General features: G+C 40.5%; 1 protein-coding gene and 1 long non-coding RNA gene across 2 annotated transcripts in view; one reads left to right on the forward strand and one right to left on the reverse strand.

Moving 5' to 3' along the window:
• LOC119701469 overlaps window positions 1-1,333 on the reverse strand; it is a 6,160-nt gene extending 4,827 nt beyond the window's left edge. Inside the window, exon 1 of the long non-coding RNA XR_005257077.1 lies at window positions 1,195-1,333. This is a non-coding gene — a long non-coding RNA (uncharacterized LOC119701469). The remainder of the gene's footprint in view (window positions 1-1,194) is intronic.
• Window positions 1,201-25,539, forward strand: TPCN2 (two pore segment channel 2). Its single transcript, XM_038138195.1, has 25 exons — window positions 1,201-1,649; window positions 3,621-3,685; window positions 4,894-4,970; window positions 5,608-5,785; window positions 6,420-6,536; window positions 7,871-7,977; window positions 8,445-8,517; window positions 10,163-10,262; window positions 10,538-10,603; window positions 10,964-11,028; window positions 12,149-12,246; window positions 12,570-12,651; window positions 13,015-13,101; window positions 13,902-14,021; window positions 14,331-14,390; window positions 14,478-14,606; window positions 15,258-15,307; window positions 17,444-17,543; window positions 17,834-17,905; window positions 19,908-19,981; window positions 20,349-20,439; window positions 20,562-20,644; window positions 21,160-21,241; window positions 22,555-22,640; window positions 23,359-25,539. Exons 1-25 carry the CDS (start codon window positions 1,250-1,252, stop codon window positions 23,435-23,437), a joined length of 2,541 nt encoding a protein of 846 aa, XP_037994123.1. The 5' UTR covers window positions 1,201-1,249; the 3' UTR covers window positions 23,438-25,539.
• The last annotated feature ends 754 nt before the right edge of the window (window positions 25,540-26,293 follow it).

Genomic DNA, 26,293 nt, shown 5'->3' on the forward strand with positions numbered 1-26,293 from the left:
CATAACCCCATACCCTGCCTCACTATGCCAGTGAGGGAAAATTGAGAATGCCAGTGAGGCAGAAAATTGAGAATAAGTTTAAGCCCAGGAAGGAGGGAGGGCTGGGTTGTCTTGAGGATTAGCTTTATTTCTCATTATCCTGTTTTGTTATGATTGGTAATAAATTCAACTAATTTTGCTATGTAGATTCTGTTTTGCCTATGATGGTATCCAGTGAGTGACCTCTCCCTGCCCTTAATTCATATTTTCTCTCCATGTCCAGCTGAGGAAGGGAGTGATGGAACAGCCCAGGTCAATCCATCCACAACCATTATAGTAAAGATAACATCAAAGAGTTTTTGTTTTTATCTTCAGCTGGAATTTACCCTGACTTATTTGGAAGTCAGTGTTAAACTTATTTTTTGACTAAACAGTGATGCAGATGAAAGCAAAAGCTACCCCATTGCTATTTATCAAACATATATAAAATTATACATGTTCCTCTCAGGGTTAAATAAAGGTGGCCCTTAGAGACCAATCAATTTTTTGTCATTTGGCTGAATTTGACACATCATGACTATGAGCTTGTCCTTATCCCTGCATACTACCAGCGCCCTGAAAGAGAGCTGGCCTATCACAACACCATTGCCCACAGCGAACACTGCTCCCTGGTCCATGATTTAATTGCAATTCAACTAGTTCTTACAGCTAAGAGTCACCTTATGACACTCTTGACTAGTAAATGTGTAAAATATTCCCTGAAGTAAAGAGCGTCCCGTTTGATACACAACATGTAGCTGTCAATTAAAGAGCAAAGGATGGGTCTGCTTTTACTTCCTAGGCTGGAATACTAAAATGAGGGATTGATACACTCTCGTGTCCATCATTATGCTGCCACAGATCCCAGTATGCGGCAGAAAAGCGTTGGCAAATTGTCCCGACGCCTCTTTTGAAATTGCAGCTTTATGGAATTACCAGTGGAAGGGCGTGTGAAGGGGAGCGTGAGAAAAGCCAGCGAGCAGCACGAGTGAAGCATCTTTAACAGTGAAAGCAACATGGGTGAAGTTCACGGCTGCTTATGGAATGCCTAGGTGATTAAATGCAACTTAAATACTTTCTGCAACCAGGGATGTGAACGGTTAGGAATGTGATACACGCGGGAAGCGGCCCCGCAGCTGCCCGGGGGCACCCAGCCAGGAGCCTGCTGCTAGTTACCTGAGGCAAAAAAGACGCAACTCCTTGTCAGGGATGTCATTTTTCAAGTCCATAAATGACGTGCGGCATGCGAAACCCCGACACTTTCTCCCCCACACCCCGCCTGCTCCAGCGCCCCAGCTCGCCAGGGGCGGGCGGGAAATGGCGCCCAGGGGCCGAAAGCCGGGGCAGCGCGGGGCCCGGCGGGAGGAGCCCGGCGGGGCCGCGGCTCCCGCTCTCCTCGCAGCCGGTCACATGCGGCGGGCGGAGCCGCCCGGGGCGGGCCGAGCCCCGCTCCCCTCCCGCCCCCGGTCCCCTCCCCTCCCGCCGCGTCCTGCCCCATCGCCAGCCGGCGGCAGCGCGCTCGGTGGTGCCGATGGAGGCCGGTGCTGAGGCGGAGCCGCTGCTGCCCCCGCGGCGCTGGCGGGCGGGCCGGGGGCTGTGGCGGGAGCGCGGCCGCTCGGCCGCCGAGGACGGTGAGTGCCCGGCGCGCTGGAGCGGGCGGAGCTCTTGCCTTTCCCGCAGAGCTGGGGCGCTCCTGGGAGCGGGAGGAGCGGGAGGGGCAGGAAGCACCCCCGGGTGCTGCGGGGCTCGGCCGCCCTGCCCGGGCTGCTCCCGGCTCTGAGGGAGCCGCTAGCGCTGGCTTCAGGTGCGAGCTCCGCGCTGCTGCTGCAGCCCCAGGCTTCTTTAGTTCCTTATGTAATTTTAGGGTTTTCCTCTAAAGTGCTGACAAGGTTTTCTCGAACCCGGTGACTGTCGTAGGTCTGACATCTCAGTTCTCGCAGGATGGAATCCTTTGGAGACTTCAGGTTCTCTCTTTTCAGGGTATTGCATCACCTGAGGGAGCCTTCGCTTTTTGCTGTTGTTTTGTGCAGGTCCAGAAGCGCAGCGTGGTCTGGGGTGGATTCTGTGTGCCCAAAGCGAGCAGTGCTTTAATCATCACTTGTGACTAAGTGTCACTTGCTGTGACTATGAGTTGCAGAATAAGTTGGATATCCATAGAGGAATGCATGGAGAAATTGCTATAGTAAACATTTTTGGCTAATTTCCCTGTTTTATTTTTATCCTCGGAACAGTCACTTAGATTCTGCCCTTCCAAAATCCTTGGCATCAACACTGGTGGCTTGCTGTGTGCTTCAAGTACCTAAAGCTTTTTCTGTCCTTGCTATCCTTTTAGCTACTTTTTTTTTAAGCAACTTTTGTTTTTATCTCACTAGTGTGAGATGTCGTAAAAAAAAATGTCTTTACTTTGTGAGCCTGGCTTGTCTCCTGTTTATGCTCAGATCTTTCTTGTGCCATGGTTCGTATCAGGATCAGTACAAAACTGTTGTTGCTGATGCTCAGATGAAGGGTGACATTTAAAAACCGTTTACAGTCTTTGTAGGAAATTGATGCTGCTGAATCATGTGGAACATAAAATTGTCTGTGACTCTCATCAGTGGTGTTTCTGGCATTGCTTGGTGTCTGTGGGAGGGCACTGTGTTACTGCTGGGATCGACTCTTTGGTGTTGTGTCCCAGGCTGGCATTGCTGTCTCCTGGGTGGAGATAGCATGAAGCGCTCCTTGGGACTCTTCCCCTCTGTGGGAAGGTTACACAAGCATATGTTTTTCCTATCTGAAATCCCCCTCCGATTTTTATCTCTTTTTATATCTCTCTCTTATTTTTTCCTTCCTTCTTTTGACCTTAACTACCTTTATTTCTCTTTTTGGCTTAATTGCCAGGTTAGTTCCCGAAAGGTCTTACTTCAAGTAAACACAAGTGGCTGCCCTTTATTTTTTATGTGTCTATTTTCACATAGACTTCTTAATTACGGGTTTTTAAAAGTGTCATAGTAACTAATTCAGTGGTATTTTATTTCAAATTGTGTTTTTTCACCTCTTGCTGTGTCTTGATCTGTTTGGTATGGTAATAGTAATTCTCAGAACAAATTTAAAAAGCACTTCATTTAGTTCTCATATGACTGGAGATTCCTGCTGGTTCTGGAGGAACAAGATCACTCTAGACCGCAGGATCTTTATTAAACAAAAATAAAAATTGCTATAATAGTAGTGCCTGATTTCCCTGGCTTTCCTTGACTGTGTACTCTGTCAAAGAACAATTTGAATCTCCATTATTTTGTCTGTTAGGACTTGTCTGTGTAGTTTTGTGATACTTAACTACTAGTGTGATCTGGCTACTTAAACCTAAAAGAGAACCTTTTAACAAAACACAGAAAGGCGCACGATGTGTTTGATGTTATTATTACATATTTAATGTTATGCTGCTAATGTCAGTGCTGCTGACAGAGCAGATCTGGCAGGAACTCTCTTTTTTTGTGTGGGTGTACAGTGCCCTTTGTCATGAGATCTGTGATTGTGCACCTTCTGTTAACTGGTAAGCAGTTACATCCAAAGTTTGTTTATCCAAAATGCAGCAAGTGATTCTTATTTCTTTTTTTACTTCATAGGTGCTGGAGCTGATAATGACCTTTATATAAACCAAGCCATAGTGTTTATTGAAGATGCAATACAAGTAAGTAACAATTTTTTTTGTTAGCTTTTATGCTTCCCACGCTGGATGTTTGTCACACGCTCTGCCAGTTTTTAAGTTCCTCTGTGTTCGGGCAGTGTTTGTAAACCACCATCTCAATTCACAAAGCAAAATCATAATTCCAAATTCCTGTGGTGTGCAAGTCTCAGTGAACTTCTGCCTAGGAGAAATATATTTTTCCCACAATGAAGTAATCTCTTTAAGGGTTTCAGAAGACATGCTGGTTTGTGGAGTGATTTTCATGGTGGTTTTTTGTTTGTTTATTTGTTTGGGTTGGTTTGATTGTGGATGTTTTGCTAGTGACTAACCTGCTGCTAAGAGAAACGATTTCAGCAAACCCTGTAATTTGCCTCTGGATCTGACTACTTGCACATCTTAAGAGCTGGTAAAAGCTCAAGAGTTTAGGGCTGGCTTCAAGTGTGAAGCTGGAACTCTTCAGCTGAACTTGATGCCTTTTGAAATCTTGATTCCATCTTTGTCCCTCCTTTGCTGGCCATTACTGCAGGTTCTTAGATCCTGTTTTCTCCCAGGCAGTGGGAATGCTGAAGGGCAGTTCTCGAGCTCTCTTGCTGCATCTAGATGTCTCTTGGTTGGGAGATTTCTGGGGGTCAGATGTATTTAAGGTGTGGCCACCTTTCTGGAAGCATCTACTCAGCGGGAGCAGAGTAAGAACAGCCCAGGAGCTGTCACAGAGGAGGGACATATTTTTAATAATCACAGGCACTTCCTGATCTGGAAGCATATTTTTTTCAAAGACATAGGTTGAGGTCTCTTCTATTCAGAATTAATTTGTTTGCATCTCATGGCCTGTTGGAAGAGAAAGGCAAGAGAAGAGCCGTGAGTGGAATGAATGTTGGAGAGGGGAATTAAGTGGGTGGACCATTTGGGCGAGCACATAGAATAGTCACTGAATTATTACAAATGATGCTGTTTGAAATGATGACAGTGCTTGCTTGAGATGACTGGCACACAGTTTAATTATCTGAGCAGCTCTGCGGTCTTTAGATAGCAGAAGTTCTTTACAATCTTGCCATTTTCACACATGTAGAGTACCTCTGTGGTCATGGGTGACCTGGTACTTTAATAATTAATCGCATGTACTAATTTGGTTTGCTTTGGTCACTTGATCTTTGTTTTTGAGACAGACTGAATGTAATGTTTGAATTAGCTTTTTTGCTTCCTGCCTTCAGTACAGATCTATAAATCACCGTGTGGACTCCAGATCCCTGTGGCTTTATCGATGGTACTATTCCAGGACTTGCCAGTGGTAAGAACTTGGTTATTCTCTTTGCTTTTTTGTTTAGGAGTTAGTTCTTCCTGAAAAACTACTCTTCTTCTTTCTTACTTGTCAGATAATTAGGTAATTGTGTTTTTATCTTTAAAAGAACTTACTCTGGGAAGCAAGTAAGTTCTTATGACCACATGTGAACATGATAGAAGTGGAAAGCAGAAAATTTTATGGAAGTAAGATGACAGAGAGGGCTCTTTGGAAACAGCCACAGGTTTGTTGCATGAGTGAACTAATTAGCATGATTTAAAGCACTGTGCCTTAAGAGTTTTCAAAGTGTATGTTTCTAAACGTGTTGGATACCAGCAAGATTGTTTGCTGCTGTTAGTTTCAAAAGGACACCACCTCAGGTTATTTGGTGGTCAGCAGTTACATCTCCAGTGCAGGCAACAACATGCTAGTCAAGTGCTGCCTTGTGGTCTAACCCATTTGAGTGAAATATGGCATCATAAAGCTTGGTTTACTTCAAAGAAAATTGCTTTACTCCAAGTATTTTGTTATTATTTTGACTCATTTTGTGGCTGTTTTATGGGGTTTGTTTTGGGGTGGTGTTTTTTTTCGTACTTTTTTTATGGTTTTGTTGGTTTTATTTTTGATTTAATCTCTGTCCAAACAGGATTTTGAGCTTAACCATCACTGTAATCTTGGCTTTGGCTTTCGTTGAAGAGCCTTCCTCACTCACCATCACGTCTGATGTGCGCTACCGCCTTCCCACCTGGAATCCTCCCTGTGGCCTCACGGAGAGCGTGGAGCTGCTCTGCTTCCTGGTGTTCATGGTTGATGTGTCTGTGAAGGTGAGCATCTCCTCCATCTGGTACTGAATGAAGCAGTAGGTGTGTAGCAGAATTGTTTTTCAAATCTTGAGTTTGCAGGATGAAATTGCCTTGCTTTATTAGAGCCTCATTTCAGGAGAAATTAGCAAGTGTATATTTACTTAATTAAGACATTTATTCCCTTTTTTTCAACCTAATTTTCCTAATTGAGTGAAATAAAATGAAATAAATTTTGCTGAGAGTGCAAGTGTTTTGGCTTAGCTGCTTGTGTTAGGCCATAAAATCAGGGTATATAATAAATATGTGTCAGTTCATTTACTCAAAATAAAAGTTGTCAGAAACTCGCCTTTCTTAGGATACTTATTTCTGGAAAATCCCTTTTTTATGCTTATTAAGTGGAGAATTTTCTTGCATTCAAAGGATTTCTCTCTCATGACCTTTGTGCAACTTTTACTTTTGCTGACCTTTATTTATTTCTTGTAGAAAAAAAAAATCTCTCAACAACGTATTTTTGTTTGGATTTTGGAGAGCTTTTCAAGAGCACTAATGTAAAATTGCAGATACTTGGAAAAAAATTGGTGCTGACTTATTAGGGTATTGGATTTTGCTATTAAAGTAAGTTATGGTTGTTCTTTTTTTTTTTTGCCTTGTCCAGAGTTACTTAATTGGATGGAAAGAATTTTGGAAAAACAAATGGCTAATGGCTTATATACTGACATTAGTTGTTTCCCTTGCTGACTGGATTGTGTCACTGAGTTTTTTCTGCAAAGAGGTAAGAACAGCTTTACTTTGGTCTTTCATAGCTGGATAATTGACTGAAGCACAGAAAAAGTTTGGTGTAATGTAGCTTAGTAAATAATTCTGTTTGATTCTTAATGTAAGTTTCGTGTTTGTTGGTAACATTAAATAGCACTCATTGCCTTAGTTTGTCAGCAGTTGAAGAGTGCAGGGAAAACTCATTGCCTGGCACCAGTTTTGAAATGCATTTGGAGAATTATGTGCTTAACTTGACTGAATGGCAAAGCCTCTGTAGTGGAGTATAAGAAAAAGGTAATTAAAAAGGTGATTAGGTAGTTTAACATCTGTTTTCTAATCTGAAGCTGTGCTGTGTTCAAAACAGTTGTGTCCTGAGAGGAACATCAAGTTTGGAAATGGTTCTAGAAGTGCCCTCCTTGATGTAACACTGCACTCTCCCAGTTGGTTTTGTCTGCCCCAGATTGACGTTACATTTGTTGTTGTGCACTTGGAATCCTTGTTAAGAAAACACTGTTGTGGTAAAAATGCTAGGAAGTGAATGAGAGAGGCATGATCTTAAAATGTGGAATCTTGAGGTGTGATAGTGGGCAGGGAGTTTGAACAAGTGTCCCAACACAAAGCAGTGGCAGAAGGAGCAGTCGAACTGCTGGGCTGGATGAACAAGAGAACTAGAAATAAAGAAAGTCATTTTTATGGTTGTTTTTTTTTTGCTGCTAATTGTGGCCCACAGAAGACTGATCCTGAAATGCAAGATGCTGAAATGCTTGAAGTAGCAAATAAGTGACAGGAATAACTTGAAGGCTTGCAAATGTCTTGACTGCAAGAATCAAAAAGATTATTTGCTGCAGTGTTGTGAGGAAAAAAAGCACTTACAGCTTGAGTCTTGTCAGAGACAGAAATTGCTAAGTAATTACCTGGCCGTTTAGTTATAAAACAGTCTGAAAATTGAAGTTAAGCACTTATTTTTAGAATATATATTTGTTTTTATGGAAAGGAGCTCTCTATTAATCCCTTTCTTGAGATTGACCTTGGCAGAAAATACGAAAATGCTGTCTCTTGCCAGATTGTTATGTCTACAGCAGTAAAGTTAGATTGTTTCCAATTAGTGGCCTGATGAAACTATTGAAATGTCAATGTGTGTTTTTAAAGCAATCTCTCCCCATTTTAATGAGGTGTGGAATCTTTTTTGGTGTTTTGTGAGCTCAGAAGAGCAGAGCTCAGTTCTTTTTCTGTTCCACTGTTGGCTTAGTCAATGTGTGTGTCCAGTGCTTTCTGACAAACTTGCATTCAGAAGATTTGAGCTGCCAGTCTTGCAGGAACTCAGTGTCTGATCCGTTGGTTTTTTTGCAGAGTGTGAGAATAAGAAGAATCCTTCGCCCCTTCTTTCTCCTCCAGAATTCTTCTATGATGAAGAAAACGTTAAAAAGTATCAACAGCACATTGCCTGAAATGGCGAGGTGGGTTATAGCACAGCAAACATCCCTTCACAGGCTGGCTGGAAGCAGGCAGGTTGTTATCCTTCGGGTTCTAGTGTGGAGCATCTGAGCAGCTTCCCTCTGGATGGGTAGCTAAGTGCTCAGTGAGATCAGGGCACAGAGGGTGAAGGTTGTGGTAACTTTTTGATTCCCCTTCGTACAGGATCTCTAGACTTTGACATGACTCTGTGTGTGACATAGGTTTTTTAATGCTAGTCGAGTGGGAGGTTTTGATTCTGCTTTTCTAAACCCTTTTGTAAGGGAAGAACTGAGGCACATAAGTGTGATTTTTATTTTGTATCAAAACTCACATCTCCTGTTACCTCCATATAACTTCTTAAAAACACCCCTGGTTTTCTTAATATGGCAAAATTTTGCATTTTTAGAAGAGGATATTAAGAATAAGATAAAGTTACTGTTAATACTTTGATATATTTGCTTTCCAACAGTGTTCTTCTACTCCTGGCTGTTCATCTGTCTCTCTTCACCATGTTTGCCATGCTGCTCTTTGCTCGAACAAAGGTAATCAATTCTCTGGCTGCTTTGGTAGATCTAGGTGCCTTTTTTCTGTACTTGCACAGCTGCTTCTTGTCTAGTTTTATAGTCAAACTAGTGAAACTTGTTTTCCCTGGAAAAGGTCACCTTGTCAGATGTGCTGCGATGAGTTTGAAGTCCATTTGGAGAGCTGTACCATGTTCATAGTATCGTGTATCCAGGAGACTTCCTCATACATTTACCCAGTTTGATCCCTTGAGTTACTTTCTCTGCTTTTGAAACCTTCTGTGCTGTTTTATCTCCAAAGCTCTTGTCACTCTTTCATTTATATTATCACTCATTTATTTTTTTTCTCTTCCCTATCTAGCTTTTTTGCTAACTTCAGTTTCTTCTGTGTTTTCTCATTTTTCAATACTGATATTCCTATCAGGCCATGCCCTGGTAGGTTTTTGCTTGTACTAGTTTTGGTTTCTGATCCCTTTGGGTTTTCCTCTTGTTTTTCTCTTTCTGCTTCTGAAAAGCAAAATTGAAATTTTGTGGCTAAAATTATTTTTGTCTTCCGGTAATCTTGATATGTTCCTTCTCTTCTAGACTTCCTGTATCTGAATTTATCACACTCAGATTATTTGGGTTTTTTTTCATTCTTACTTTTTAAGGCCTTCCATAAATGTGTTACTGTAAACACAACAATTTCTTGCATACTTCTCCCAGTAATTTTGGTCCCGTCCTTAATCTCAGTTTTGCACCTTCATTTCTGCTGTAATTTGCACTCGAGCCAGCTTCTAGTCTTCCTCACCATCAGCAAATTCCCTGAATTCCCATGTTACAGAATCTTTGGAATTAGAAGCAGAGGTCTGTTTCCCCACTGATAGTTGCCTTCTGGACCTTTGTATTATCACTGTTTGTCACATCTAATTTCAGCTACGACCTTCCCCAGCAGATGTATATTTATAACTTGTATACCTGAACCAATCACTTGTGTGTGCATTGAGGTAAAAAATAACAAATTAGAGAGTGGGCTTTCCTATTTTGGTGTGCTGCTCTGACATCCATACAAACTAATTTTATCCAACATGGCAAAATACTGCAGGCAAGTTCTAAAAGTAGGTTTATTAATGAAATTCACGACTCTTTGCATTGTCTTGTGTATGTCCTTTAGGGTTACATATTCCAGTCTTTGCAGCAGATTCAAGAGCTGTTTGTCCTGTGCTGCCTGACTCATGTTTGTGTTGTTTGTGCTCTGCATCTTTTTTTATCTGTCTCTTTTGACCTCCAGAAAAAAAAAAAATGTGGAGGATCCAAGGATCCAAGATCAGCCTCCCAGTGTGTTTTTGATGAAGGCTCTGAGTCCCATACTGTCAGTTTGTGTCGTGATTGTTCTTCCTGGGTCTGAGGTGCTGACTAGACATAACTTCATGTGGGGCTTCCTGTTCTAGTGCTTTTTTATTGCTATTAATAAGTGATGTGATTGCTCTGTATTCTTACACATTCTCTTAATTTTTATGTTTGGCTTTTGCTTTTTCCACAGGGTAGATTTGATTACGTGTGTAAGAAATTGATTGTTGACTGATACTAGTTGTTTAAAAAAAATTTAAACTTTTTTTTCCCCCTTTCCTTGCTAAGACCATGGTTCCTTGGTATTTCTCTTAACAATGAACACATCTTTGCCTAGGATAACCAGCAGGATAAGGAGTGGGTGGTGTATTTCCGGAATTTGCCGGATTCCCTGACGTCACTGCTGGTCCTGCTGACTACTGCAAACAATCCTGATGGTGAGCAGTCCTTCAGAAGTAACACTTGTCTCTCGTTTTGAAGAACAGCAGAGTAAGATTGGTTACAGTAGTCTGAACAGAGCATTCTTTCAGCTGCTGGTTCTTAGTACAGCCAGAGTAACTTGATTTTTGCCTTTCTGTGGTGTAATTATATATGCCACCCTAAAATCCAGCTGTATGAGAGCTTTTACCAGTTACCAAAAGTTCACAGAGGTCTCTCCTGTGCATCTCAAGCATTAAAATATTATTTCCTATTTTTGTTAAATTTGATTCAGTGATGATACCTGCATATTCTAAGAACCGAGCGTATTCAATCTTCTTCATCCTCTTCACTGTATTAGGTAAGTTACCTCTTGTCTTTAATGCACTTCAACTTTGACACTTGTGCATACCATCTACACTGTTTTATTTTTCTAGGAAAGTTTGATCATGAATTTGTCACTTTTGTGATTCTTCCAGTCTTTGCAAAGTGCCTGTGAGATCATTTTCATGGAAGGCACTTATGGTTTGGAGTTTCTTGGCAACATGTCACAGGGGAATGGATACATTACAGTATATTCAAACATTAAAAACGGTTTGGAAATCAAACACAAGAAAACTAACCCTCTTTAGGTTTTACTTTTGATTTACTACATACGTCAAAACTTCTTTGAGAAGTAGATATTTTTCATTAAATTTTACTGCCTCTTTTTCTCCAACAGGCAACTTGTTTTTGATGAATTTGCTTACAGCAATAATATACAACCAGTTTCGAGGGTACCTTCTGGTGAGTAAAGCATTCCTAATTTCTGTGTTCTGCCATAACCTTGAACCTTTGAAGAATTAAGGTATTAAAGGAGCCTTCCCACTCTGGTTGCAGATACAGTTTTAAGGTACTAAATGCTCTTTGATGCAGGTACTTTTCACTTTATGTGCTGTTACAGCTTGATCCCCTCTGGTGACAAAACCTGCTTGCATATTTTCGAGTATGCTGTGGGTCTGCAATTTTGACTATTTGTAAGGGGTAAAAAAAAAGGAACTGTTGTATGACTGACCAAGGACAAGTGGCTGAGTAACTTAAACTGTGTGAAGGAAATCTGCTGTGCTGTTTATATAGCTGCTGTTACAGATCATAAAATACTAAAGGATTGGAAGGGACATCAGAGATCATTCATGGGCAGGGACACCTCCCACTAGACCAGGCCTTACCCAGACTGGCCCAGTAGCTTTTCAGGTAGAGTTCCAGAGAGAAGGTGAAGTTTGTTGGATAATGAGCCCAAGGCAATATTACTCAGAATGAATGGCCCCCACCCTCTTGTGGCAGAGGAGTGCCTAAGCAGAATAGGTGCAGAAAGGATTTTTGGTAATCCTTTCCTCCTCCTCCTCCTCCTTTGTTTCATCCCTTCTTTCTCAATTTTCTTCTTTCTCACATGACAGCATGACATAATCTGACTATTAATAAAGTTACTAAGTTTGAAAGTGATTACTGTAATTAAGAAACCCATGAAAAAAACATAGCTCTGGATTTGTGCTTTTAGGCAAGAAGCTGAAGTAGGACAAGCTCTCTAACTCTTCTCTCTGCATGCTAGTGTGAATTTCTGTGAATGCTTGAGCTTTGCTGTTGCCAGTGTCTCTGGAAGAGGCATATGCCTATGCACTCCAGATTAGAAAATAAACCATAACCTGCATGTTTACTTGAATTCCATGGACTTGTTTGCTTACTTGCTTCCTTCCTTCTTGTACACGGAGTTCTTGGAAGGCGTGAGGCTTAGGGCAGTCTCCTGTTCTGATCTCTAATCACCAATCTGGGATGTGTGCCCGAGGATCAGTATATTATTTGGCCATAGGACACAGTAGTGCCTGAAGTGTGAGTAAATTGTTTCCTCTGTGGTGTTTTTACTGCTCAGAAATCAGTTCAGTCCTCCCTCTTCAGGAGGCGGCTGGGAATCCGGGCTGCGTTTGAGGTGCTGTCTTCCCTGAAAGAGACTCCTGCTAGTGCACAACAGTAAGTGAAGGATCTTGAAACAGTAGATTATCTAGAAGAAAAAAAAAGTGTAGATTTTTGGTCATCTTTTTTTGTTTTAATATATTTACTGAGGGTGCGTTCTCAAAAATGGCAGTTTGTTGCTCATCTAATTTATTTTTTTTCTGCAACTGGATGTTCATAACGCACTGTTTGTGACTCTTCTGGGGTCTGTTTCCTTTTTTCCTACTTCTAGTTTCATTTGCTTTTCAAAACAAAGAGGTAGGAACACACATTTGGAACAGCTCATTTTGCCATCTGTGAACTTATCTGTAGCAGGGCCCATTCTGTTTTCTTTTGAATAGGTCCTGTGTCAGTGTTGGGGCCTTACTACAGGTGCTGCAGAAAGCTGAGATGGATTCTCGCTGCAAGCAGGCCATCATGAGAGTAAGAACTGCATTTTCTTAGCCTTTATGTTGGTGACTGTCAATCCTGACTGGCAAATCCAAAGATCTGCTCTCTGTTGCAGCATGCCTTGGATCATAACAGAATAGTGGCACTACTACATGGTACTAAAATTTAAGTTAGTCAAAAGAGTGTGTGATCCCAGAGAGGGAAAATAGAAAAGGCCAGACATGTCCTCCAGTCACTCAGAGTGTTGTGTTAAAGCAGAGCAATATTGGACCTTACTCAAACAGCTTGAATTACATCTTTATTCCCAGATTTCCAAGGTAGTCTGAGGGGTTTTGGCAAACTTTGCAGATGTTCCTATTGCAGATGTTGATCTGAATGTTTCTCTTTCATGTGAAGTCACTCAAAATGTGCTCCTGTGACCAGCTGTCAGCTGCCCAGTTCCAGAAGCTCTTTGAAGAACTAGACAAAGATGCCATTAAGCAAGTATGTATGTGATCATCATTTATAAAGCATCAGAAGTTGTTTGGCTGTGTGCAAAAATAAGTGAGAGTACTCTAGTATAAAGTGTACAAATAAACTTTGCAACATGTGAACACAAGGTGTGATCACATGGATTTTTAAGCTTTTTGTGAGCAGCTTTTATAGCCACAGACAAAATTGCTCCGGGAGCTTTTACGGCATTAGTTTGGGATTTGCATTGTGTTAAATGTACAAAATACGTCTTTGTTTATTCTGTCAGCATTTGAAAGTGAGTTGTTCAGGCAAAATAGTTCAAAGTCTTTTCCCCCCAATCCCCAAATGATGAACAAAATGTGGATTCTCTCAGATGAAGATGGGCAGAAAGCAGTTTTCTCCACTTGGAGAGAGAGAGAGAAAGAAAAACCCTCATTAAATTATGTGAGGGTTAGGAAATGTTCTTTTCCATGTTTGCATCTATCTAAGACTTCTGAATTAAATGTTGGGAAGTGGGGAAGGGGTGTATACAAATAGTAGCTTGGTGTTTAGTTTATCTGCTTGGGGCATTGGAGAGAGGTTGGGTTATCTTCCTTCTTTGCCATTACCTTGTGCCGTGCCATAATCAGAAATGGTCTCTTGCTGTTAATAGCCACAGCTGGAAAACATTTTCCTGATGAAATGTCAAAATTAGCCTGTGGCCCTGAAGATTTGCTTTGAAACTGTCTGGAGTTGTTTAAATCTGAGACGGGGTGTGCTTTTAAAATTCTTGTATTATTTTTAAAATGCTTGTGCTTTGTGACTCAGCAAATCCTTTGTGTTCTTTTCAGCACCCTCCCAGTCCAGAGTACCAGTCCCATTTTATGCAGAAAATGCAATTTGCCTTTGGCCATCCCTACTTTGGCTACTTGGGGAATGTGGTAGCCCTGGCAAACATTATTTCTATTTGTGTAAGTAAAGGTTTTTTTGTTGTGGGGCAGTTTTCTTTCTTTTTGTCATTGTTTTTTTGGTTTTTCTCTGCTACAAATTTAATTTCCACTTTTGTTCTTTAATTTTCTTTAAATAACTGCTTTTTCTTGCAGCTGGGTTTCTGGCATGCTTTAGTCATGCAGAGCCTTAAGAGGGAATGCTTGCAGTTAAAAATGTATTTCAAGCTGCTTGAAAAGGTCTATGCAAAACATGAAAGACTGTTCTTGTGCTTAAAAATCTGTTTAATGCAGCAGTAAAGCAGTAGATTCATAAAATGCTTTTTGTTTAAGGTGGTTTTGGTGATGGATGCAGATAAGCAGCCGTCTGAAAGAGATGACTTCTTCCTGGGGGTAAGATGCAACAATATTCCATGCAGTTATTGCTGTTCCCTGAGATGTCAGGAATTCTAATGATGGTTTTTCTTTTCGGGGGTGAAGGCTATCAACTGCTTCTTCATCCTGTACTATCTGCTGGAAATGTTGCTGAAAATCTTAGCAATGGGCTTGAGAAGATACTTGTCTTACCCAAGCAATAGATTTGATGGACTTCTGACTGTAATTTTGCTGGTAAGTGCTTTGTTGGCTTACACATTCTTGGATTTGTAGGCTAGGGAGGTGAGGGAACTACAAGAGCTGCTGGGATTGCTTTTTTTTTTTAAACACTGATCTGCTGAGCTGAACAACATGAGCCAGTGTTGTGGGTTTCTGTGGCTGGAAGGTTTACATGGTGGTACGTGGTTCTCTTAGGGTCTGTGTTCTGAAGATAGGCTTATTTAAATCTGTGGAAAAGGTGCTTTTCCTGATAAGAAGACTTTTAAATTTTATTTGGAAAAAATCAGCTCCTGGAATAATTGCATGAGGCATTTTGTTTCATAGTTTAAAACCACTTTTGTCTTTAAAAAACAATTGTCAGACTATTATGACAATTATTTGGTCAAAGCCTGACAGCCCTGTGGCAGATGAGGTCAAATTAATGGTTAAATGGTATTCACTGTTTATCCTTTTGTGAGTCACTGGTGGATGATCTATGTACATTTGGTTCACTTGGAGAATTACTAGGCAAATATGACAATTCAGAGCTTTAAAGTGAGTTAAATTAGTGGCTTAAAGCTCTTGAAAATGTTTCTTGTCAAGAAGCTTACATAATTTCTGGAACTCAGATTTACAAAGTAAAGTTTTGACTTTTGTTTTGTTTTGTTTTTTCTTTCCTAACTGAAGATTCTGGAGATTGCAACTTTTGCTGTGTATGGATTTCCTCACCCTGGCTGGTGAGTAACCTCTGTGACCTGCTGCCCTTTGCTCAGTGGCTGGGGTGGGTCAGGGGAACCCACGCATTGTCATAGATACATGTCATGATGCTGTGATCATCACCCAGTCTTTAATTTACTAAATTTGGTAGAATTTTGCGCCCTTGTAGTCACTAGAGGCCATGCACTATGGATAAGTGAAAGAATTTTTCTTTTTTCCTAGTGTTTCAGAGTTCTGTGTAGCTTTCTGAGAAGGATGCAAACAATGTTTTAATTGTAATGTTGATTTAAAATAATATCTTGGCAGGTCTGTGCTTACCAGGGGTGCAGGAGTGGGAATATGGTACTGCATACACAACTCAATATGTTTCAGTGTCAGCGTCCATAAATCCAGTTAGATGAACTCCCAAACAGCTGATGAAAGCTCTTCAACCCTGTGTGTAGATTGAAGGCTGAGGTTTTTTTAATGCTTTAAAATGTAGTAAGAAAATTCCCATGGACTTAACGCTGTTTGTTGGTATCGTAATAGCGAGCAGTTGTTTTTTGATTTTCTTAAGTCCAAACAGCTTTTGGATAGCTATCCTGACTTCTTCTTTGTTGTAAAAAACATAAAAAGCATTGCTTCATCTTAAATTTTGAAAACCGTCTCCACAAGAAGAGAGGAAAGCAAAGGAATTCTGGAAGATTTCCTGAATCTTCACAAGTGATTCATAACACATTCTGTTACTGTGTGTCTTCATGCAAGCTCACACTTAAGACACTGACACTCCCTGCTTTTTCAGGATATTTGTTATGTTGGCATTGAGTGTTGGTGATGGAGAGAGACAGGGAGACTGACTTGGTGATCAGAATCCAATTTTATTGTGGGATACAAATGCTTATATACTATTTCAGGGAGACTAGTAATGTGTACTACAATGGTTAGGTTAAAATCACATACACAAGCTTATGCATATAACAACATCTCTTGCCTGCAGAGTTTAATGGCATTTTCTTTTTCCAGTAAACCCGTTTGATTTAGTCTTCTTGCAGTCTAGGTCTAATTTTCAATATTCCGTTTGCTTTTGCCAAGGCATCCTGTTATCAAATCTCTTATGTTAACCAGGCACAAAATCCATCATCTGTCTTGTGTCCCCCAACATTCCAACAATCAAGAAGTTCTCTTAATTTACAGTAGAATCTCTGAACAGAGTAAAACAAGTCAGACCTTATGGTTTTAGCGGGGTTTGTATTTGAATACTCCTTGTATTCCTATCACCCAGAAGTGATAGTTGCCAGAAGAGTAATTGCTGCAGACTAATTATGTTAATTATTGATGTTATCATTATGTTTGTGTTTGATTCGGCCCTTTGATTCTTAAGTGTGGGCAATTGCTTGCTCTGTCATCTTGGAGCACCAGTAATTCTTGTTAGGTCTTTGTGTCAGTCACTGCGAGCAGGTTACAACCCACATGAGTCCCTCTGAGTCCTGATGTGTGCTGCTGTCACATCCACAGACCTTTAGGGCAGGACAGTGGTGTTGCTGTTATCTAGACTATGCCTTCCATACAGTGTTATCTTAAATAATTTCATTGGTTATTGGGGTTGAATGTATTGGAGGTACAAATCATGATTTAGTATCAGTGTTACCAAGTCACTGGCAGCTTTAGATCCCCACCACCTGCCCTCCTTTCCAGCCAAGAAGCATTCAGCATGCTCATGTAAAAGCCCAAATTCAGGGCTGGGTTTTGAAGTGTATGCCCATCTCCCATGGAATGTTAACACATAAGGAAGAAGGTTGACAAGACCATCCTTTAACCTAGTGCTGTTTTCATAGCCCTTCTTCAGCCAGGCGTGCCCTGAAAGATTAATGCCCATCTTTGTGCAAGTTCCTGAAGTATCTCCCTCTAGCAGTCCTTTTGATTCACTCTGTTTTCTGAAGGGACCCTCTCTGGTGCCTCCTCCTCCACAGAAGGCACAAATATGCACTTCAAAGAGCTCTCTGTACATATCTAAGAGCCCAGGCTAAATGGGTTCCTTCCTTCACCAGTTATTAGTTTACTGTAGCTGAGTTTCCTGCTAAGTAAATCAATGTATTTACCTGTAGCCTAGTAGATGCAACTGTGTTGTTCTGTCTTGGGCTGTTCCTCTGATTTGTTACTTTTTCTGCCCTTCCTAGGAGGCCTGAGCTGATGGGTTTGTTGTCCCTGTGGGATATGGTGCGTCTGGTGAACATGCTAATTGTCTTCAGGTTCCTGCGGATTATCCCCAACATGAAGGTGATTGCTCTTCCCTCTACACCTTGGGTTTCTTTGTTGGTCAAGCTATAAATTTTGTTAGAGCCTTTCAGGGAAGGTTGCAATTCTCTTGCACATGAGTGGAATAGCTCAGCTCTAACTCTCCTGACTTTTGCACAGCCCCTCACAAAATCACTGACTCGTGCCTTCTCCCTCACCAGGGAAAACCAGCTCAAGTTCTCTTGATGCAATTCTTTGTCCTCTTAGTAAAAATTTGATGTGGATTGGAAGTGTGATGAATGTCATAGGTACAAAATTCTGCTCTGTTTTAGTTCATGGCTTTGGTTGTTACTACACTGCTGGATCTGGTGAAAAACTTAAGAGCCTTTGCAGGAATCCTTGTGGTAAGTCACGATGCAAGACTGTAATTTCCTTTGTCATAGTTTAATAAGGGTATGTCACCAACAAAGTTACCAAAGTTCTTGTACAATCACCATGAGCAGTAATATTTCCCCTTAACCAGCCAGTTCTTCTCCAGGGCATGTCTTGGAAAGCCACAATAAACTGCTGGTTTGTGATAGCCAGCACACAGTGGCAGTGCCTCCTTTAGGAGGAGTATCTTTAAAAGATTAATTAAAGCTTCCTTTGAGTGTTTGCCTTAGCTTGGGTAGTGTGGATTCAAATTAAAAATTAATCCATGCTAAAAGTAGACCACTTTTCCTTACCCTGGTTTGCATACATTAAATTAAATAGCAAAACAACTTTAAAATTGTTTTTGGCTGAGAAGGTCTTGAGATGGCATGTTTGGACATGATTTTTTAAGAGCCTCTGCCATCCTGTTTTAGGTGTGTCTGTGTAGAACATAGACTCAACAAATGTGATTAAAGGGTGGATCAGAACTTGTGATGTCCATTACATAAATTCTCCCAACTCCTGAGTTTGTGGCTTTGCAACCATGTCTTCCTGGTAGGGCAAAGAAGTGCCTGGGTAGTTTTGGTTTTGCTATTGTTCTTGGGTTTTTGTAGGGTACCTTAATTTGAATGGTTAAAGATCAATGATTTGTTCTTCTAGTCTATATACCTAGTGTGCAATTTAGCCAGAATATCTATTTTCGTCATTAATAATCTCTACTTTTATCTGTAGAGGATAGGCCTTAAATTGGCTTGTGTTGCACTTTGAAATAAAGATATTGGCTGGGGCAAATCCAAGGTGGTGAAAACCTTGTTGTGCTGTACAACTCACACTTCTGAGACAAGTCTGCCATAGTGTTCACCTCTTCCATTAATTTAATTTGCTTTTACTTGGGGCTGCATGGAAGCTCTCACTGAGCTTCTGCTGCAGTGAAACCTGACTCCATTGCCAGCTGATGCAAAATACCTTTCTTAATGTTAGCCTGGAACACACATGCAGATAAAATTATGTAACTGATTAGCTGATTTCTCAGGCAGTGAGTGTTTTAAATATATATATTTTCAAAGAATAAAATTAATTTTATTGCCAGGCCGCATACCCCATCTTCTGGCAGGCTATGAAATGTCAGCTTCAGCTTATTCCAGTGGTGTTCAAAGTTTGTAGGCCAGGGCATCTCTCTTCTATTCCTTCCAGACTTCCCATTCTTGGGTTTGTTTTTGTAGCAAAAATACAAAAAAAACCCCAAAACAAATAACAACAACAACAAAACAAAACAAAACAAACCCAAAAAAAACCCACACCACACCAGACTTTTTGTGTGAAGACTCAGCTTGCTTCATGTTTTCCTGGGATAAATGGCTCCTTCTCAGAGAAGCAAAGCAAAGCTGTAGGTTATTTCCAGAACAATCTTTTTAGGATAAAAATTGCAATATCACCTAGGCAACTGCTATAGACTGAAAGATGTCTCTTAAAAAACAAGTTTGCATTGCTAACAATTAGAAGACAGAAGTTCCCAAATCCTTTGTGTTATTCAAAACCTTATTTTTAGACTAATTAGCATTTTTTAAGGAAGTTGCTGATGGAATATAAAATAATGACATAGTTTTGTCTTTCAGATAAACTCACTAAAAGTTTATTTTCATTGACTCTAACAGAAAACGCAGATATTTAGATTGTTCTTGTAAATACTGGTACTGAGCTTTGGTTTTAAGTCGCTATTCTGCAATGTTTATAGTTAAATATCAGTATTCTGAGACACAGAGAAGTAAAATAGATGATAAAAGTATTTAATGCATTTTAATAACTGAAAATTAGGTAGAATATTAATAAGTCAGAGCAAGCAGTTGAGAAGTATTTTCACTTTAAAAGCTTCAGGCACTGTTCTTGATGCAATTACCTCAACTGTGCTAATATAAATTCCGTGTTAATTGCATTTTGCTTTCTTACTTTGTGACAGAAATATTCAAAGCTAATAGTTGGTTGTGTTCCTTCCAGGTGGTTTTCTATGCATTTGCTATAACTGGCATTATGCTGTTTAAAGGTGCTGTTGTTCCCTTGGGAAATACCAGGTAAGATTCTAAACATCACTGCTCAGAATCTGGTTTTCGAAAGCATCTGCATCTTTTTACCTCTGAGCTGTTTGTGGTTGGTTTTGCTTGGGTTTTTTTTTTTTTTTTCTCTCATTCTTGGAGCCACCCTACTTTTAATGTTAAATCACACAGCTGCATTACCTGTTACTCCTTCTGTTTCTTCTTGCTGCCTTGCAATTGCAGGAATCTGTAGTTTTACCCTGCTTTATCTGAAATACGTTTTTTGAACTGTTTCCCTTGTTTTCTGCCCGTATGAGATAATCTAACTTTCTCCAAGGGGCTCAGAAGAATTCTAAAGCAGAGTTCACAGGGAGCTGTGTTCACATCAGCCTGTAATCTCTTGCAGTGCTGCCAACACCACGCATGATAATGGCACTCTGCAGTGTGGGACCTATGAACAGCTGGAATATTGGCCCAACAACTTTGATGACTTTGCTGTGAGTGTGATCATGGATGAAATCCCTCGTTCTTCCACTCTCTGCTTGTCTTTGCTCCTCATTTTCTGAGGCTTAGATCTGTGGTACAGGCGCTTAAACGCTGTTCTACTCCTGTTTTTTAGGCAGCAGTGGTGACCCTCTGGGATGTGATGGTGGTGAACAACTGGCAAGTCTTTTTGGATGCGTTTTCAAGATACTCAAGTCCGTAAGTAGCTGTAGTAATACTGAAGAAGTCCCATCTAAACCCAGCTTGTAATGTACCTGAACAAGAAGTATACACATACACAGTTCCTACCATCTGCTCAGAGGGGTGCTGCTTACCTTTCTTTTGAGCCAATTCTGATATATAGGAAATAAATCTAATGCTTCTGTGTTTTCTGTGGATGGATGAACATTTTTTTCTAGACTGAAAACCTTGGGCATACCTTTCATTTGTATTTACTGACTTCATGGGGTTGTTTGAATGAACTGGATAGTGCCTGGTTTGAGCTGTTCCAGTGACCCTTAGCTGGTTAACTCGGGAGAGTGAGTCTGTTTAGCTAACCTAATGAAAAGCAAACATTTTTAATTTTTTATTTTTTGATTCAGGCCCCCTTTTCCATTAAGAAAGTAGTAGTATTATATTTCAAGGGGAAAAAAAAAAGTGATTTCATGGTGCTCTGCTCAGGCTGAGCTTATTTACTGCCTCTTTTATGTATTGTCTGTTCATCTGATCTGCAGGTGGGCAAAGATCTATTTTGTAGCCTGGTGGTTGATCTCCTCTGTCATCTGGGTTAATCTCTTCGTAGCATTGCTTCTGGAGGTAAGGAAGTGTATTATTTAGTTGGTGTGAGATCCTGAAAATGGGTTCTAATCTGTGCAGGAAATGAAAAGAACCCAGACAATTTTATGCTGGGTTTGTGTGTCTGCTTACTTTATCTTTCTTGCTGCCCTATGCCCAAGGAGCTGAGGAATTGTTTTCTTTTTCCCAGAGAATTGTATGTTTTATTTGCAGTTTTGTCACAAAACTGGTTGTGTCTCATTGGGTATGTACAATTTCATTGTAACACTCTCCTTATTATAAAGATGAGAGGTATTTAAAGTATTATAAAATTGCTTGTCTCTTACACATTACCATTTAAATTCAGCATTAATTTTTTCAAGCTGTAGACTCTTTTGCATTTTAATTTGTCAGCAAATGAAGTGAGCAATTTAAATTTAAAATTTCTATTTTATTTGGTTCTCCTGTGTTTCTTCCCACCCCAGTTTGAATTATCACCATTGTTCAGTGCTACTCTAGAGAAGTGGAACTGATTACTTATTTTCAAGAGATCATATTGTAGAGTTTTTCAGAGAAACTGTGGGAGTGCAGTTGCCTGAGCAATGCCATGAAGAACATGTGGTTCTGCTAGTTACTCATGGCACACTTTCCTGCAAATCCAAATTTCTGATGGAGAAGGGATTGCTAATCGTAACCATCTCCTTCAGGTTCACCATTGTAGACTTCTCTTATAGGTAGTGGAAGGAGCTGAGAGCCTGTAGAGGGCACTTCACCCCATCTCAAACCCTGTGAAAGTTTCTGGTGGAGATGTTCTTGACATTGCTGAGTGTACTGAGAATTAAAGTTTACTGCAGTAGGAAGAAGGGCAAACTTTCAGTCTAGGACATCTTCTACCTACTTGTTTCTGCAGGGCTGTGGCCAAATGTTGCTGTCAGAGCCAAGATGCAGCATTTCATTGCAGGAGAGCAGGATGTCACTATTTTTCTCCTTTTTTTTTTAATAAATATATTGTTGGGTTTTTAAAGAGGAAGAAATTCACATCAGGTGAAGTCTTGTGGGTAGTTCACACAGTTGTCTTGGGGAGCCAGTCCTTGCTAGGAGCTGAAGGCAGCAGGGCTGTCTTCTGCTCTTCTCTTCTTTCAGTTTGTGATGAGAAAGTTATTTCATTGCTGAACAAAGGCCTGAGAAGAATAGTGACCTGCAGCAAGTAAATAAGCTGAATAAATAAGTCGTGTAAAATCAAACCTCACCTGCCTCCCAAATCTTGTCTGCAAACATAGTGACCAGATATAATGTCTTTTCTGGTGCCATCAGAAGAAGCCTTTATATCTTTTGCTGTTCCTTTTGCATTTCAGAACTTTATTCACAAGTGGGACCGTCGCTGCCAGCGAGAGTCTCTTTCAGATATTGAATACCAGAGGACGGTTGAACTCATGTTCAGGTGAGCTGGGCTGGACTTGATAATCAATGTAGTTTTTTTTTTTCTTTGTCTGTTTTAAAGAATGTGTGCTGGCTGCAAGCTGTCTTCTGTTTCCTCCCTCTGAAGCAAACTGTTTCCTCTGTTAGTTTGGAGAAATCCAGCAAGTGCTATAGTTAGGCCTGCTTTAAGCTGACTTGGTTGCCTAACCTTGATATGCTTTGTGCTCATGGTAGGATGGGAGAAGAGGTGCTGGGGGTGAGGGGAACAACTGCAGAGGGAGGAAAAAACAAGGGAAAGAAGAAAAGGGAAGATGAGGGAAGTGATGCATGTTCTTGGCTTATTATGAAATTGTGGGTGGTGAGTTAATACTTGATGATCGTGCATTAGTGGAACTTGTGGTGCATGTTGGATACTCAATAGTAGCACTGGGAGCGTGTTCTCATTTGGGAGTTTTTCTCAGGAAAACAAATCCACTGACCTTCAGTTGTATTGTACTGTGTGCAGGAAATTGCTTCCCTGCTTCTTATGGGAAAACAGCTGCTGGTTTCCATGACACATCTGTAGAGGATGGATCACTTGCAACTAGATGCATCTTTAGGGAGCATCAGCTTATTGTGATTTTAATTCCTCATTTCATTCCTGAAACAAGCACGCGTTACATCTCAGTTTAAGCATTGCAAAAACAAATGCTGGGAAGCTCCCTTTGCTGCCCCTAACAACTCATGCTTTTTCTTTGTAGAGATGTTTTGGAAGAACCTACAGAGGAGGAGTTGATGGAAAAACTGCACCAGCACCCACACCTGCACTTATGTAGGTGACTGGTGGGAAGGACTGATTTATTTAGACCTCTGTTTTCTTGAGGTTGTCAGCTGGAAGAAACTGAATGGATTTTCTGTGAGATGCTGTTAGGAGAGGGGGCCTTGTAGGACACTCTGTGAGATTTTGCTTGGGAATTCTCTGCAGAATGGTTTTTTATTTTGGGTTCATACCTTTTTTTGAAAAAGATTTGAATCCTGCTAACTTGATTTTAAGTTGCAATTTCAGAAGGAGTATTGCAGCTGTTATTTTTATAGGGTGTTGATATCAGAAGGTTTTATTTACTTTTTTTAATAGGGAAAGTCTCTTTAAAATGACAGTGCACTTTAAAACATTAACTTTATGACCACTAAGCCTGCTACTTTTTTTACCACAAGAAAATGGAGCTGCCTTTTTTGGCAGATGAATGTGGCAAGGGCTGCACCCTGCAATTCATGAACGGATTAGGCAGGACCAGAACAAAATCCTTAATCTTCTTCTAGTGACAGCTGAAACACTATTTTTATTGTAATGTGACACCAGCATATCTTACCAAATTTTCGTGAGTTAATCACGTCCGAGCACAATCAATTCCAGCTTTGTAACAGGGACTGCCTGCTTTGCACATCCTCTGTTTTTCTTTGCTTTCCATGGGGGGGGGTTCATGCTGGTTGTGCCATTCAGGTCACTGAGAGCAGTTAGAACCTGGACTAGAGCAGTTGCACTCGTGGTTTTCAATGTGGTAAAACTAAGCTCTCTTTCAGAGCCAGTATTCTCATGTTGCTCTTTACTGAACCTCTTCCTTTTACTTTCTTCCAAGTCCTGTTCTACACTGTGTGGTATTTCATGAAAAAGCCAAGGGGAGTCAGCTTTGGCTGGAACGTTGTACCATGATCACTGGAGTCGCCCACTCAAAGGGGAAAAAAAAAAGGTTGAATGGGATAATCAAAGTGCTTAACTGTTGAAATTTTAATTCAAGCCAGTGGGAATTGAAGGTGCTCAACCAGTATTGCAGGATCACATTCCTTTATGGCTTAATAACCACATGCTGTGTACCACTAAGTTTCATCAGGGTAAAACTTTTTAGGTAAATAGGTTTCTCAACAAATCCAAAGTGGAGGATTCACAGTAAGCTGTGTCCACATGCTTTTTGTTATCCCTTAGTGTTCCTCTAAAAAGGGGTTTTTGCTTGAATCTCTTGCCACATAACTAGAAAACTGCTATGAAGAATCTCCACAAATACTGTTTTTACATGTAAAAATGGAACTGCCCTTTGGGGCACTGTCTTTTCATTGAGACACTTGTCACCAAAATAGACATTATTGTGGTCAACTCTGTATTGACAAAGGTTTGGGGGAGGTAACTGGCTACTATTTATAAGTCCCTTGATTCTTTTTTTAGTTAAAAAACATTTTTCAGAAGTGCCAAGCTGTCATCCTCTGTACCTTTCCTCATCTTTTTTCATCATTTGCCATTTCTCTCTATCCTGCATGAAGGAGAGCAAAATATCCAGGATGATGGTGCTGATTTTTTTGAGGTCAAAACCATATTTTTGCGTTATTGTCTCACTGCTCAGAAATTACTTAATGATCCTTGTCTGTTTCTTTGCCTTTCTGCTTGTATTTTCTTTGTACTGTGGAGCAAAATATGTTGTAGCTTTCATGTGCGTAGGACAAATGTGAGCTGAGTTCTGGGCTGCTCCTGCAGTTTTTCTTGGCTGCTGTAATCCTGCCTCTTAAGCCATGCCCTCGTCTGCGTGCAGTCTCTTGTCTCTGTTCCACACTAAGCCACCCAGTAACTCACTTGCCCTGGTTTCAGTGGCATCATCATGCTTATTTTCAGTCATGCACTTAAAACACTCATCATGGCGAGCTGATAAAGGCATCAGCACACGGTTTTCCTAGCTTTGAGTTTGTTCTCTTCACTCTGGCTTCATGTCAGGATGGTTTCTGTTCCTTCTAGCGTGATGTATAATCACTGCCACCAGTGTATTGGGGCTTACTACACAGTGGTTAAACACTCTTATTTTACCTTTTTAATGAAAAAAAAAATTTTTTTGTTTTCCACTTTTCTGAATACTTGAAGTAGCTTTGCCTTGCCAAAAAGGAAGTGTCCAGTTCTTATCAGCTTATTTTTCTGGCCTCTTAATGTTCTTCAGGGTTTTGTGGTTGATTTTTTTTTTTTTTGCCATTACAACATTACACTACAATCTATCAAAGCAACACAGATTTGGTGTGGGATTACCACAAACATCACAACTGTTTCCATTATGCCATCTTTACATCTGGACAATTGTGGAGAAGGCTTCTGAAGGGAATAGTCTTGTCTTGTTCTTGTTTCACACTTGTGTAATTGACTGAAAGTGTAACTAGAATTTGATACAAAATTGTGCTACCTAATATTACTTGAACTGGAAGATGTAAATGACCACAAGTCTTATGCAATAATTGTATAAATCATGGAAATGAATGTACGTCATTAGGTAAAATTTGAGGTTTGCGTTATTAAAAAAAGTTTTTTCTTCTTGAACCGTGAAAATAATTGGGGTGTTGAAATTATTCCTGTGGTTTGTTTTTGCCTTTCCCTTGCTACTGATTTCTGCAGTGCCAGATATTTCTGTTCCCGTTGTTTTTGCCAGTTAAAGGCTGGGCCCATGGAGGAGGTTACGTGCAAGTGAGATACAAGTGCTTGGTTTCAAAATGCAGACCTAAAGGACACTGCTTTGTTATTTTCCAATTCTGGAGGCCCGTAGCATCCTCTGCAGGTACTTGGCACACCCAGTTTTAGGGTGAAACCTCATTGGAACTGAGCATTGATGGTTTTGAGCAGGCTGATTTTCATTTGTGTTCCATCTATACAAACCAGGTATTCCTTCATCT

This window comes from Motacilla alba, chromosome 5 (assembly GCF_015832195.1).
Source record: "Motacilla alba alba isolate MOTALB_02 chromosome 5, Motacilla_alba_V1.0_pri, whole genome shotgun sequence".
NCBI lineage: Eukaryota > Metazoa > Chordata > Aves > Passeriformes > Motacillidae > Motacilla > Motacilla alba.

Excerpts from the sequence above, each read along its gene's own strand:
- TPCN2 (XM_038138195.1), top strand. The coding sequence starts at position 1,250 with ATGACGTGCGGCATGCGAAACCCCGACACTTTCTCCCCCACACCCCGC. Across the intron at positions 6,537-7,870 it reads TGAGTTTTTTCTGCAAAGAG|AGTGTGAGAATAAGAAGAAT; the intron begins GTAAGAACAGCT and ends GTTTTTTTGCAG. Across the intron at positions 14,022-14,330 it reads CAAACATTATTTCTATTTGT|GTGGTTTTGGTGATGGATGC; the intron begins GTAAGTAAAGGT and ends TTTTTGTTTAAG.